The 16,001-nt window shown below is 36.8% G+C and overlaps 1 protein-coding gene across 8 annotated transcripts in view; it reads right to left on the reverse strand.

Moving 5' to 3' along the window:
- IMMP2L (inner mitochondrial membrane peptidase subunit 2) overlaps window positions 1-16,001 on the reverse strand; it is a 594,331-nt gene that overhangs the window by 98,282 nt on the left and 480,048 nt on the right. For 7 of the 8 annotated variants that reach the window (XM_042467993.1, XM_042467998.1, XM_042467991.1 and 4 more), the window contains one exon: window positions 9,586-9,688. The exons of the other annotated variant lie outside the window; for it this stretch is intronic. In XM_042467993.1, coding sequence (XP_042323927.1) covers window positions 9,586-9,688 — 103 coding nt within the window. The remainder of the gene's footprint in view (window positions 1-9,585; window positions 9,689-16,001) is intronic. 8 annotated transcript variants of the gene reach the window in all.

The following is a 16,001-nucleotide window of genomic DNA, read 5'->3' on the forward strand; positions in this document are numbered from 1 at the left end:
ACCTCAGCCAATTATTGCCACATACAAGAGCCTTCTTGGTGCTGGATGACTTGTGGACAATCACCCAGGATTTGCATAATGACCAGGGATCCACTCACACTACACAGTTATTGTACTATGATTCCACTTTCATTCCCATAGCAACATCCTATGCACTCTTGGGTTTTGTAGATTGGTGAGGTGCTGGAGAAGAGTGCTAAGGGTCCTAGAACAGATCAAATGTGAACTCTCCTTGGAAGCCAAGATGACTAAACTGAGGCTATTGTACTTTGGTCACATCATGAGAAGTTATGACTCATTGGAAAAAACAATAATGCTAGGAAAGGTCAAGGGAAGTAGAAAGAGAGAAAGGCTGCATGCTTAGATGGATGGACTCTCTTCAGAAAGTCACAGGTGTGAATCTACAGGAACTATGCAGAGCAATGGAGGATAGGGGGTCTTGCAGATAGCTTCACCATGGGTCAACATCGACTCAAGGGCAGTTAACAATAACAACAGAGGTGCTCTGACTGAGAATTCTAAGGCCCCATACAGACAGGCCAAAATAAAGCTGCTTTGGGTCACTTTGGAGGTATGCTGTTTAAATGATGCATGTGTCCTAAGAGTACAGAAGCTGCGCCAAAGTTGTGCTCCAGTCCTTAGGACTGTATCATGGCTTTGATGTGGCTTCCAGACTCTTAGTATGCATGCATCATTTAAGCAGCATACCTCCAAAGTGACCCGAAGCAGCTTTATTTTGGCCTGTCTGTATGGGGTCTAAGTCTCTAAAATGCACATCTCTGCAAGTCCCTAGATCCGGAGAAAGGAAGGAGGTGAGCAATACTAATACTTATATCATCATCATCATCATCATCATCATCATCATTCTAGGATTCCACAGAATGAAACCATGGCAGCTAATGCAAAATAATGCTATTCTTGTATAATATGAATGAGCCACAAGTCTGGCCCAACCAGGAAATTTATAGGAAGTACTTCCCACCTGGCTGTTTCTGAACAAGACTGGTCACCATCTTCAAAGAAAACTCCCAAATATATTTTTTAAAGTGATACCTGTATATTTACCTTGCAATATGCATTTTAGTTTCATCATTAGGCAGATAACACCTTCTCTGCACTCTTGGATCTCTAATAGCCTCCTCAAGACATGCTTACTGTCTTACATGCTTACCATTCCAGATTCCCTTTGTTTACCCCAATGATTTTTTTTCACCATGTAAATATCCATTCTGTTCAACTCTTATCTTCGGTAGAAAAAAGCAGAACCAAAAAACCCCCAATGCCTCAGCATTTCACTTAGACAGATTTTTCTGTCTAGCTTCTTCTGGTATATCTTGATTGGACCAGATGGAAAATTACCTCAACTCTGCGTTTCTACACTATAAATCATGTGAGCTTTCCTCTCACATGTAAAATGTAGATGGAAGAAATTTGTTCTTGACAGTATTCACTCAGCCCCGTTGTCAAGCAACTATAGTCAATTAGGAATACTGGGAAGCACAGAATGGCTTTATGTCCTCTGTGGAAGAACTCTGGGTACAAACAAAAAGCTTGTCCAAAAGCCAGAGATGCCTTCTGGAAATGTTCATTGATTCCAACTGTTTCTTTCACTCCCTGACTGTTTCCACTTGAGTTGGTCATTATTAACTTTTAGAATCAGGGATATAAATCTTCACTTATTTCATTCTTGCACAAAACCATTTTCGTTTTTTGGCCAAAGGAAAATGAGGGTGTTTGCAGATATTTTATTTCTGTTGTTTGTATTTGTGAAATTTCCCTATAGGATTTTTTGACTAAAAGGATTTCATTGTGTATAAAAATACAGTATTTTTTTCATGCAAAAAAATACAGTGTGAAATTTTTCACACATTAAAAAACCCTCAAACAGGAAGTTGTGAAAAAATTGGTTGACAATACCATTAGATGCTCATGCAAAAAGAAGAAGAAGAATTAATGAAAAACACATACTTTGGGGTTGCAAAATTATGCAGTATCATGACAGGTGATTAGGCCAGAATTTTAGTCAGCAAAATGGATGGAAACTGTGACATTATTCCTTTCTTTTATTTGGACAGGAGATGCAAGTACTCATGTAATTCCTCTGGAAACTCTAGCATTTCTTTAGGCCACATGAATAGTAGTAGGCAAGTAATTACTGACTAACCTGAGTATGGCTTTTTGATTTATTGGGGTTGTTTCAAACTTTTGCATTATTGTTCTTTTAATGTTGTGAGTCACTCTGGGTCCCAGTTCTGGGAAAAGAACAGGTATATAAATAAATAAATAAAATTCCATGTTCTTTATTAGCATGAATACCCATTTTCTTCAACAACGGGGAGTAATGTGAGGATGAAATAGTCAATTATTTACATTCCTGTTCCTAAGAGACACCCCATTGAAAAAGATGCCCACTGTTGTGAGCATTTTCATTTTGTTGTTTGGGACTAATGTGTGAAAATTTCACACACTGTCTTTTTGCACAAAAGCCAATACTCTACTGGTCCCAGACCAGACCAAAAGCCGGTATTCTACTAGTTGCTGACCAGAAAGCACAGTTCTGTGTGTAAATAGATTTTTATTCTGCTTACATAGTAGCACAATAAATAGAAGCTCATACATGGTGCTTTACTGTGGCTAATACCTAGTTTGTTTGCAGAATATGGAAGATTATCTATCTATCTATCTATCTATCTATCTATCTATCTATCTATCTAGAGCATGTGATAGTGGAAGAGTATATGAGTACATGATTGAAATTCACAGACATTTATCCTATGTTCTGGATGTTCAGTTGACTATTTTTCATATACACTGTTCAAATAAATCACATACACTTCTCTGACTCAAGAGTTCTGCTGTTTTCTGGCCATATTCTAATTATGTAATTTATCTAAAATGTATTCATGGAAATAGGATAAACAAGAACTTGTGTTTTCTGTTACGCATTATAATGAAGTTAGGTAACTTTTCTTAGGTTTTGACAACAAAAGGCAATAACTATGAACATTTACATTTTTTGCAACTTTATAACCTAGTAAACAGAAATCCCTTCCATTCAGTTTTCCCTTTGGTCCCCTTAAGCCTTCTCTGGAAGAGGTCAGAATCATGTCAGAAAGGTTAGCCACTGAGCCTAAAGACCTCTAGGCTAGAAACATTTTCTTTCTTTTTTAATATATCAAGAATTTATTTTTCCTTTTCTACTCTGGTCAGGCTTCTGTTCTCTTCATTATCAGTTTTCTACAACTTTCTTCAGTTTATAACTTTTTATTTCTGCAGCTGCCTCTATGAAATTAAAACGCTACATCAGAAGACACACATTGCATAGAGGCCTAGCTGTTGTCGTATTAATTCATACCCTAGAACGTTTCACAGATGAAAACCAGGACATGAGTGGCCAAGCAACATCAACATATAGTCAAAATGGCAAATGTAATTAATGAGGAAGAAAACACAATCTGGGAGAGACTGGAGCAGCTTGGTTTTGCTTAGGCGTACTGGAGAGAAAGGGTGGGAATATGTATGATTTCCACCCCCAAAATAAAACAATACTATTTCGTCTTCTGTTTGTTTAGTGAATATGTATAGAAAGCTATATTGTGAATGTAGTGACTATAAACACTATAAACTAAGCTCCTTTTGGGGGCTTCTTTTTGCTTCCTGCAGAGACATGCGGTTGCTGTGGCCTTCATCCGGGGCAAAAAAGGGGCCCGTATATACTGCCCCTATGTTTCAGAAAAAGGATGGTCAAAACTGCCTCTGAGTATCCCTTGCATAAGAAAATCCTATGAAATTCATAGGATCACCACAAATCAGCAGGCGACTTATAAGCACATGCACAGACGTACAAAACTGGAGAGTATATAAGACTGAGCATACAAGTTTGAAGTAATACCTGTTAACAAGGATCTTCGGGATCAGTTATATCAGTTATCTGATATTTGATTTGATATTTGATATTGATGTTTTTAATTGTTGCCTGCTTATTTTATCTAATTCTATCTTGTATTATTACTTATTGTTTTATATGTATTTTGTAGAATGTATGGCATTGGCAGGTTTCATTTTTATTGTTTTTATTATTTGTATGTACAGCACTGTGTAAATCTACAGCGCTGTATAAATAAACTATAATAATAATGATGATGATGATAATGATAATCAGTTCTTTCAATCATGTGTATACATTAAAAATATTCCCTAAGGGCATGGCTTTGGAAACTATACATAAAATAATCCATGACTGCAAAACTGAACTTAGAAATCTCTCTAAAACGTGAGTCTTCTATTAGTTTCCAGTTAAAGTAGAATGCAGTTTTGCCTCATAAAAACTTGACAAAAGAATTGGCTCATTTAAATGAAACCATCCAAGTTCAACTCTGAAGCAACTCAACTGAAGCAAAATACATATATTCACTTAAATAACGGAAAGAATGTGATAAAGGGAAAGTCATACATCCTTTTAATGGTTATTGGCTGCTGATCATTACAGGGTGATGTTTTTTTCTCTTTTTAAAGTCATTATAAATAGCTATTTCAAAATGGAGATGAAGCCAGGCAATATCAAAGTAACAGCATTACAGTACAGTACATTGCTTCTTTGCATTGAACAAAGCTTTTCTTTGAATAATAAAATACAAAAAAGCTTGCTTTCCTTAATTTAATCTAACATGCTGCAAAGTAATTAAGAGCAAAATCTGTAGCTAGCCAGTTGTATTGTTTAGACATACGCATATTTAGTTCAGCACAGTTTTATCATATAAACTGATAAGTACTCACCTAGAGAAAAAGAAAGACACAAACAACAAGAGCAACAACAATCCAATATTGGCTAGGACACGGCTTTGGAAAATTGCTTTTTAAAAAAGGAAAAGGAAAACCTTTTGGATCCCCCAGCCAATGTGATGATTCTTGAGGAAATCCAAGAGTTGCGATCTCAAAAGTAACTTTTCCAAGCTTTTCCCTAACCACTATTTGGCTTAGAAAACTAATTTATTTAAAAAGTTATGCTTTCAGTCCCCTAGTCAGTATGGCCACATGGGATATGAGGAATTAATGTCTCTAAAAGTAATTTCCCCAAGATCTAAGGATACATCTGCTGTAGAATTTTTCCAAGATCTAAGCATGCAGCCACTGTAGAAATAATGCAGTTTGACACCACTTTAACTGCCATGGTTGCATTCTACAGAATCCTGGGATTTGTAGTTTTGTGAGAGACTAGTACTCTTTGGCAAAGAAAGCTTGTAAAACCTTGTAAAACTACAAATCCAAAGATTCCATAGGATGGAATATGACTTAAAATGGTATCAAACTGCATTATTTCAATAATGTAGATGCACTCTAGGTTTAGAGTTTTACGTATTTTTATGAGAAACTCCGACCAGTCAAAAGGCATTCTGTACATATTCCATTTTCTCCTCCTTAATGTGTTTATTTTTCATAGCAAGAAACACGTTGGACCATTGGGTGAGAAAAATATCAGAGGATTACAAGAAGAAGACAATCTTGCTTGGTGTTCTTTTAAAATTCTGAGAACAATGCAGGGTGATTGCATAATAAAAATCCTTGCCTGGAAGCAGCTTGACATAGCTTTCTTTACAATTGTATAAAGCTGTGATACAAGTTGAGTCTCCATTGTCCACAATTTTAAAATCCAAACTACTCCAAAATCCAAAATTGCCCACATGGGTAAATGACATAGTGACATTTTGCTTTCTAATGGTCCAATGTATACAAACTTTGTTTCATGCACAAAATTATTTTTTAAAAGTATAATGTGTATTTGAAACATAAATGAATTTCATGTTTCAACTTGGGACCCATCTCTAAGACATCTCATTGTGTATATGCTAATCCAAAACCCAAAACACTTCTTGTCACAAGCATTTTGGATAATGGAGACACCACCTGTAGTAGCAGTACTCTGCATTTATTAAAAACAGTCGAAGTCTCTTAGCTGCACTGACATGTCCATCCTTTTTAAAAACAATATGAATGATCAGTTAAACATTATAGGCTCTATCTGCACATTTAATATACAAATATCCCTGTCTATAGACTTGTCTACAAGACAGATTGTTGTTGTTGTGTTCTTTCAAGTCTTTTCTGACTTATGGCAATCCTAAGGCAAACAAATCATGGCCTTTACGTGGCAACATTTCTTCAGAGGAAATTTGCCATTGCCTTCCTCTATTGCAATGTTCAAACCATTAAACCACACAATCACTATGCCCTTATCTACAATGTAAATACAATTCTAAAATTATATTCTAAAATTTAGACATTCTGTCTGTTCTAAATACAAATAGAGGAATACAGTGTTTTCTCACTCAAAAACTATTCTGGAAAAAACGCAAAGAGAAAAAGCGCCCAACCATTGGATTCTAACAGGAAAAGTGATGAATGAAAATCTCTACTCTCTTTTTGTTCATAATCATACTTTTAGGTTATATCCTATGTATCCATTATGTTCATTAATAAAAATAACTGGAGGAAATACCTGTTATAAGCAAAGGAGGACATTGGAGTTGTATTCGTTTCTGCCTCACTGTTGTCCTTCCATTTTGCTTGCCTGCTCAAACTCATTTGAGACAGAACAGTACCATAAAGTGGAGAAATAATCTTCACAACACCACCATTATCCTGTCCTTGACCCGTCCATGAGGAATGAAAATGAAAAGCAATGGGAGAATTCCTCCCCATGGACGGGACAAGGATGGGATAATAACAATATTGTTATCATCTGAAATTTTTGCCCCAATTACACGATTGTGACAGAGTGTCCCACTTAGCTTCTGTCACTTTCAGACATCTGGTAATCTCCTGAGTCTATCCCTCTGGAATGCAGCCTTCCTTTTTTCCTGCTGCCTTCTTACTTACTAAGCATTACTGACTCTTCTAGTGAGTCATGGCTTCTCATAATATGGTCAAAGTAGGACAGCCTCAGTTTAGTCATCTTGGCTTCCAAGGAGAATTCCGGCTTGATCTGCCCTGGGACCCATTTATTTGGCTTTTTAGCAATCTAGGATATCTGTAAAACTATTCTTCAGCACCATATTTGAAATGAGGTTTTTTTCCTATTAGCTTTCTTCACTGTCTAGCTTTCACTATCATACATGACAATTGGAAATACAATGACACGGACAATCCTGATTTTAGTACTCAATCCTCTGTCTTTACGCTTCAGGATCTTGTTTAGTCCCTTCATAGCTGCCTTTCTTAGACTTCTGATTTCTCATATACAGTCCCATTCTGATTAATGGCCAAGGTATGGAAAAACTTGAACTATCTCAGTCTGTTCATCATCTACATTAAAGTTAGGTAAATCATTTGCGGTCATTATTCTTATTTTCTTAATGTCCAACTGCAAATCTGCGTTTGAACTTTCTTCCTTGGCTTTCTTCATTAATCGTTTAAAGTCTTTGCTAGTTTCTGCTTATAGTATGGTACCACCTGCATATTTTAAATTGCTGGCATCCCTTCTTCTAATTTCACACCTCCTTCCTCTGAGTTTAATCCTGTTTTACATATGATATTTTCCTCATGCCAGTTAAACAGATAGATAATAAATTGCAGCCTTGCCTGACCTCCCTGCCAACTGGAAACCTTTCTGTTCTCTGTATTCTGTCCAAACAATAAAATTAACCCTGATCTACAGAGTTGTAATCCAACACTCAAACCACTACACCACACTGGCTCTCACGGGTTATTAAAATCCCTATAGAATAACAAGGTCTTAACCTCATGGATTTTTCCAGTCACCAGATGCCTGATCTCTGACAGTGAGAGCAGCCAGGGTACTGCCTCTGATTCAAAGGTCACATATGCATTATGCCACAAATGTCCCTAAGAACATCAGATACCCATGTAACAGTTCCGTGTGCCAGGGATGGCTGGTACCAGAACTGTTCTGCTGACACTCTTTATTGCTCAAGAAAATATGAAAAGTTGTGCCATACAACACTGGTGGGTGAAATGAGTTAGGTATCCAAAATGCTTATTTGAAGGAATTGCAAAATACAGAATTTGTTGGCAGTCCAAGTGAAATCATGTGACAGCTTTATTACTAATCCAAACATTCATCTTAATATCTTTTTTAAAAAGATGGCAAGTTATTATACAGTTATGACATGTACAGAGCACTAGGCAATTCATAAAGAAAAATTCACACAGTCTATGGAAATACAATGTTTATGAATTGACAATACAGCTACAATGTCCTTTGCTAATTGTTTCTGCTGCACATTCTTTTATAGTGTTCATATTTTTGAGAACTAAATTTTCTGAGATCATGCTTGTACTGAGGTGACAGAAAATTGCAAAACAAAACAAAAAAAATGCCTTTTAGGTTTCAAGCCTTCCCGCCCATGACTATGGTACTGTTACTTTACTCTTTTCACCCTTGCCCTATCTCACCACCCTTGTCTGTGAATTCACAAGTGCATGCCTATCACAATTCACTCCTTGTGTGCAAATATCCTCTGCTGAGTTAAGTGATATAAACATCTATTTCAGGAGAAATAGTGCAGACAGAATTGTCATATTGTATAACATCAAATACAGAAAGATTTTTAAAAGCGAAAGATCCCATATTTAGCTATGATCAACTGAGTAATGCCTATGCATATATGAATAAGGTATGTATTTTCTCTCTGACCTTGTTTTGTACATTTCTTCTTTACTCTAAAAATCCTCTCTCATAACCTTTTCCCACCTTTTTGCATTTATTGCTCCTAGGCTTCTGTTACTTTGAGCCCTAACAGGCAGCTTCCTTCCCAACTCTGTTTATCTACCTACCTCCCTTCCATGATCACACACTTTGTGTGTGAAACAACCATCACAATTATCACTATTTCCTTACAAGTCCCCGAGATCAACACTTCTTGAAAAGGCTTCCATGAAATGTCTATCATAGCTGCACTATACACTCCCCCTTTCCACAGCTCTGTAATGTTTTCCACTCACACTTGCCATTGTCGGTCTCTCATCCCAGACAAGTCTGTCTAGAGTACATTTTTTAAAAACAACTTCTGGGCTTTTCACTGTCCTACATGACTTCCAGTACACTTTTGGCACTAAATAAATGTCAAGCCATAGTAATAGAATTCAAGGTCATTAACTACCTGAGGCAACAATTATTGCAGAATATTTAGAAAGTTTGTGCTCTTCAACAATGGGCTTAGGAGCATTTCCAAGCATCTGTTGTGAACACAGTAAGCTCTGCCTGCCACAAATGTACCAAGAGATTACCAAGTGTACTACGAAAACGATGTTTGCCTGTTTAAGGCTGCAATTCCATACAAAATTGTTGGTGTATAAATCCCTTTGAACTCTATGGGGGCTTATATCCAAGTTGCTATTTGGAATCACACTGGATCTGTTTGTAAGCACAAAAAGATTGGGGCAGGAAAAGGTTTTCCCCTCTCAATTCCACCCCCCTTCAACTGTGTGATGGAAGAAAGTGCGTCTGCTTAAATTTTCCTCTTTCTTGATAATCTTATAGGGACACAATCCAAACCACAGTTAAATTATTACTATCTTGTATATAATTATTGTTAAATATACATAGAGAAAATTATTGTGACTTACCGGGCCAAATGCATTGCTGTCAAAGCTATGTCCATGATGGTCCCCTTCTACCCATATATGGCCATGTGGGACTTTCACATACTTCTTTTTGTAGCCTATGGTTCTAAGGACAAACGGGAATTTATAGTTATCAGTGCAAGAAGTAAACCATACTTCACCCACTATATTAAAACAGTTCTCATTTTTCACAATAAAAGAAATACCAAATAGATAACATAACTATTTCAGATTTATTTATTTATTTCTCTCCAGAATAATTAACGCACAAAACTCAAATAAGAAAAACGTTCTCATTCATATTTCTGTATACATTACAATGCAATCTTATTGATAGTTAGGGGTATAAATCTTCGCTTATTCTATCTGGAATTCTGTTAGTAACTTATGCAAAATTCCTGCTTTTGATTGTTACAACCTCACACACTGCTGGAAAGGGGCTTGAAATGTCATCCTCTTCATACCCCAGTTGTCAGCTGAATCTGGTTTTTGCCCAGTGTGGCTGCTGACTGTTAAGGTAATCTGGGGTAGGCATGTATGTAGTCTTAATGAATACAAAGCAGTTAAAGATCTGTAATTCCAGGTTACAAGTCCATAGTCAGAATACAGAATGCCAGCCATTTTTGGCTGTCTGCAAAACATTTATTTTGTCTTCTGAAAAAAAGACAACAGCTTTTGAGCAAACTGTAACATACTGTACAAAATATAATGGAAAAAAATGGGGGGGGGAGAGGCATCTTTTCATTGTCACAGGTAAAAAAAATTTTTGTGGCAGTACTGTTTTTCAAAGGGGAAACTCAACATGTTGAGGATAAGGGGAAATGTGATTTTTAAAAAAATCCCTTAATACCTGTTTGAGAAGTAAGACCTATTCATGTCCAGTGTTATAGTTAATGTTATTCCCAACTAGAATGAACCTACTGAAATCAGTAGGATTTTGCAAGTTGTGACTAACAAGTCCATTTACTTTAGCAGCCTGTTTTAATTGAGACTAACATTACACTCAATACAGTATATTCCATAGCAACAGAGGTCAGTCACCAGCATGATGTTGGATGTAGGCAGATGACACTTACTCAAGCATACTATGTTTTATCAGTAGTTAAGAAGCAACAGAAAGGAGCCATAATTAGAAAAACATTACATTTTATGGGCAGCAATAAACAAATGTAGATAAGGGAAACACTTACAAAATCACTGTTGAACACTGACTACACAGAAAATTAACTCAGTGAAATAGCACACGTGGGATGAAAAGTCAATTTATTTGATATCCATAAATACAGAATACAGCATCAAATAATTTCCTAAACCTTTTCTTTTTTATGGGGATCTGGGCAGCTACAGGCCACAGAGACATAACAAATGACTGCAATATGTCAATTCCCCATATTTTAAAAATGTTCTAATATTCACCAAATTTGAGTAAAATAACAAGTATAAGCATAACTTGGTTTATCTTACACAGACTTAATAAGTAGGCACTCTTTTTCCCCATAGCAGGGGTTGGCAACTGTCAGGAATTGAGGGCTTCACTGGCCCTTGAGCCTGTAAAGGGCTTCCCCCACATTTGGTGGGTAGAACATTTTACCCCTGCCTCCAGTTGCATCCCAAAATTTTGGATTGTAAAATAATGCTCTTAGAGTGCAACATTCATGTCACTGACAGTGACCCTGGGGCAGGAAACAATGGCAGAAGTGAAGAAAGTATTAGTGCATTTCAGTAATTAGTATTATTAACTTTATTTATAAAGTGCTGTAAATCTACACACGCTGTATAAAACCAAGTAAAATCAAGAATATAAAAGCCTGCCTATGGCGTACAATCTAAAAGTTAAAGCAACAATGTTCAGAGAATCCCTGAAAACCATCTAGAAATATTTTAAACTCTCCACTGCTGAGGGCAGATCTTATGACTTAGGGATTTGCTGAAGAGACGCCTATCAGCAGTTGATAAAAGATTTGTATAACAATCCAGAAAACAGCAGCAGTTCATCCTCAAGACCAGGATGCTGATGGAAGCTAATTTTTATCTCTCCTTTCCATTCAACACCAAGGAAACAGTTTCAGTACTAAACCTGTGTGTACTGTCTGTAATGAACTGGTCAAAATAGAGGTTCTACTGGTCAGTTGAAAGGCAGAGATAAGGGAATAAGGATTCAGGCTGTGCTGGATGGGTTATATTCCCAATGAAATATCTGGTTCACCACTTGGGCATACTCTTGGATTCTGATCTAAGCCTAGATCCCTGGGTTTTGGAAGTGGCCAGGAATGCATTTGCACAGTTAAATTAGTGAGCCAGCTGTGTCCTTGCTTTCCAAGTAAAGCAGATCTGGTGACACAAACTTTGACTTCTTTCTGTTTGGATTATTATAAAGCACTCTACCTGGAGCTGCCTTAAGAAAGCATTCAGAAATTTCAGCAAGTCCAAAATACTGTGGCCATGCTGCATTACAGGGAGCATTTAACTTCCTTTCTAAAAAGGCTTCACTGGCTACTGGTCAATTGACATACAGAATTGTATGGTTACAACCTACATGGCTTGGGTCCTGACTCTCTGAAAGACCAAACCTTTACAAATCTGCCAGAGTTTTAAGAACCTTGGAGCAGGGCTGCCTCTTGGTCCCACCACCATTACAGGCTCCTTCTCAGGAGAGCCTTCTCAATGACTGCTCCTAGGAACCAGAAGGCAGACTAACTGACTCATCTATGGGAGCAACACCATGGGTGATTCAACTAGTCTTCCTTCTGGTTTCTTTCCAACAGTATGTAAAGATCATGGCCAATATTCTAAATCTAAATTCTAAAATCCTGGCCTGATCTCCCAAAACCTGACAGAAATGTTATTTACCCATAATCCAGTCACCCACATACAGCTGATGCCGGATAAAGTAGTTGTGGGAAGGATTTACATTTGTGGCAATAGTGACACAATTGTGACTAAGTAGCCACCATGAATACAGAACAGTGACCTAGATTTGCTCATCCACAACTGATCCATAGTCACAACTGTAACATGGGGTGAAGCAGATATGCATGAAAGAACGACCGCTGGCCACTGCATCTGCCACTGGTCCATGAGTGGCTGGGCAACTGCAAAGCCCATTCACAAAGCGCACCTCCACTGTGGTCCCAAAGTGAGCAACCACCAGGAAAGTCTTTTCTCTGCTCCTTTCTCTGTCAGCCTTGGAGCAGCGTCTGTTTGCTCTGGGGGCATGCATCATATGAATGCCACACGCCTGAAGCAGCTGGAAACACTCCTTTTGGCCTGTTTCGGGGCTCAGTCACAGAAGACTCCTGGTTCAGAACCTAACTCCAAGTTGTGTCATGAAACACAAAGCTATAGCGAACCTCAAGTATCCAAATATATGCTGAATATTTGCAGTTCTCCCCATGATACTTTCTTCTGTATAAATGTGATATACTGCCAAATGTCCTTGAAGCCATTCAGGTTGTAGTTATCAAAACATACCAGACTCAATAACAGTTTTTTAAAAACAAACAAACAAACAAACAAACAAAATCTATTAAGAATTATTAATAGAAATCAGGGGCAGCAAGTTTAATAGCTTGAAGCAGCTGCCCTTTTCTTTTCAATATCAGTTTTATAAAATACTGTGCATGATCATTTTTGTCATGAAATATTCAGTCTTTGGGAGCTAAGAACCTTCCCTTGCTCAAGTCTGTCACATTAGGCATTGTACAAGGTAGAAAATGGTCATTAGCATGATCAAAGCAAATATATTACACAAAGCCTTTAACCTGGATTTTCCTGTGATGTGCAGTCCCTCCAGTATTTAATGCAAAATTTCTGAAGCCACTGCACCTGCATACCTTTTAAAGCAGGTAGAATTCATTGATCTAACAACATTACAGTTAATCTTCACACAGTGCAAATCACTTTGTAATTCCCAGGGATTTGCACAATTGTAATTCCCATGGCCTAATAATTCCCAGGGTGTTGCACAGTAATTTGGAACAAAAGAAATGTTTAGTAAGAAGTCTTCAAATGCAAAAAAGTCTTGTGGTACTTTACCATTTTTTTGATAGAGTGAGAAAAAGAGTCAAGACACTTTCTCATCAAGGCCAAGAAAATTTAGATGTATTCTTTATATTTTTACTGCCTGTCCGGTTGGCTTGGGAACAGTCATCATCCCGCCCTTCATTATGTTTACTAATGATACAATGCACATCACTAGAATCTCAGTTCTGCTGCCTTGTCAGACGGTTCTCTGTAACAGTCCATGTGCAAATTTCTTATTTGAAGAAGGAAATCTCTGATACTTGCCTCATGTCTGGGTTGCTGGTAGTTATGCGCCACCAAATCAACTCTGACTTATGGTGACCCTATCATAGGGGTTTCTTGATAAGTTTTCTTCAGAGATAGTGACCCATTGCTTTTCTCTAAAGCTAAGCGAGTGTGATTTGCCTAAGGTCACCTGGGAATTTCCCAACCATTTTACTGTTCTTACTCTGGATTAGTGATTATTTACTGTATATTGCCTTTCCTTTAATGCACTCAAGGTGGCATGCATGCCTCTCTTCCTCACCACTTGCTCCTCATTGCAACCCTGTCTGAAAGACAGAAAATGGCTTAAGACAGTCTAATGGTTTAGTCTAATGCACAAAAATGAACCTGGATCTTCAACCCCATTCCACCTTCTAACCACACCAAATGTCAACACATATAACCAATATACTTATAATAATTCTTATTTTTAGGGGGGGGGTTTGGGAGGGGAGGGAAGGGGTGTAACTAAAACTGAACAGGGGGGCCAACATGGTCTACAGTGATTTGACTCTGGACACCAGGGTTCAAATGCCTGCTCAGCCATGGAAACCCACTGGATGACCAGAGAAAAATCTCTCAGCCTCAGAGGAAGGCAAATGAAAAACCCCTCTGAACAAATGCTGCCAAGAAAACCTTGTGATATGGTCGCCTTAGGGTCGCCATACATTGGAAATGACTTGAAGACAAACAACAACAAAAATGAACATAAATTAACATGCTCATACAAATATGTTCATATAAATATGCAATGAAAATTTACTGCACCTGGTAAAAATTGAAACATCATTATGTTTGTAGAACTGAAATTTACTGCCACTAGTATTTGAATATAGGTGTTTTTTGGAAAGTAGAAAAGAAGAATGTCTGAAATCATATTTGTAAGATATGCAGTGTCATTATTTATTTTTGTTTTTGTCTTTACTTTATGTGGATTTCAAATGTTTTATCTTTTTAGATAGATGTTCAGAAATAAATAAATATCCAGTTTCAGTAACATAAATCCTTTACTGAGTTTAGAGATGAAAAGAGAAGGGAGAATTAGGTATAACTAGAAGGTCCTGAAATATATTTTGGCTGGCACGCTTATCTAATATACGATAAAATAAAGGAAAACAATGAATTTAATAATCATTACTTAAGAAAAGCATTGTTGCGAAGTTAGCTTAAATATAAACCATGACTGATTAATAAAATACGAACATCTGTAAATGAAGCTTTTTATAAAAGAGAAAAAAATCAAGGAAGATAAATGGATAACATATGATGATATACAATGGGACCGTGTTATCCACTGGGGTTTGGTTCCAGAATCCCCCATGGATAACAAATCCATGGATGCTCAAGTCCCATTAAATATAATGGCAGAGCAAAATGGTGTCCTTTATATAAAATTGCAAATCAAGCTTTGCTATTTGGAATTTACCCTTTTTTTTGGAATATTTTCAAGCCGTTGATGCTTGAATCCATGGATAAAAAATCCATGGATAAGGAGGGCTGACTGTACTAATTTTAGAAAAAGGAATTTATAAAATGAAAACTATGGAAGAACTAAAAGATGATGGTTACAATTGCAACTGGTGTTTATTAAGACAAATCAAAGAAAAAATTATAATGGAAATGAAAAAAAGGAGACCAAATTTGGAAAATTACTATTATATGCTAGCCAACACCTTTTAACAAAATTTTATAAGTTGCTGTTGAATATAGAATTGGAAGATGAATCAGTTTAACGTTACATGGTAAACTGGCTCAAGATTTTGGCCACTAGATAATGTTTAAGGATTGGGAGAAAAATTGGACAAAAAGATTAAAGCATACACTCAGTTATGATATTAGAGAAAACTATTTTAAAATGCAGTACAGATGATACCTAATCCCACAGAAGGTATCAAAAATGTATAAAAATGTGAAGGATAAATGTTGGAATTGCAAAAAAGAAAAAGGTGCATTTCTACATATGTGATGGGAATGTAAAAATGCCAGGAAATATTGGACATCTATCCACACAGAGGTTATTATGATATTAAACACTGATTTAGAATTTGAACCTACAGTTTACTTATTAGGACTGATTAATGAGGACATAGAGCAAAAGTTTGGGAAAACAATCTTTTACATGATAATTGCAG

The sequence above is a fragment of the Sceloporus undulatus genome, chromosome 5, assembly GCF_019175285.1.
Source record: "Sceloporus undulatus isolate JIND9_A2432 ecotype Alabama chromosome 5, SceUnd_v1.1, whole genome shotgun sequence".
Taxonomy (NCBI): Eukaryota; Metazoa; Chordata; class Lepidosauria; order Squamata; family Phrynosomatidae; genus Sceloporus; species Sceloporus undulatus.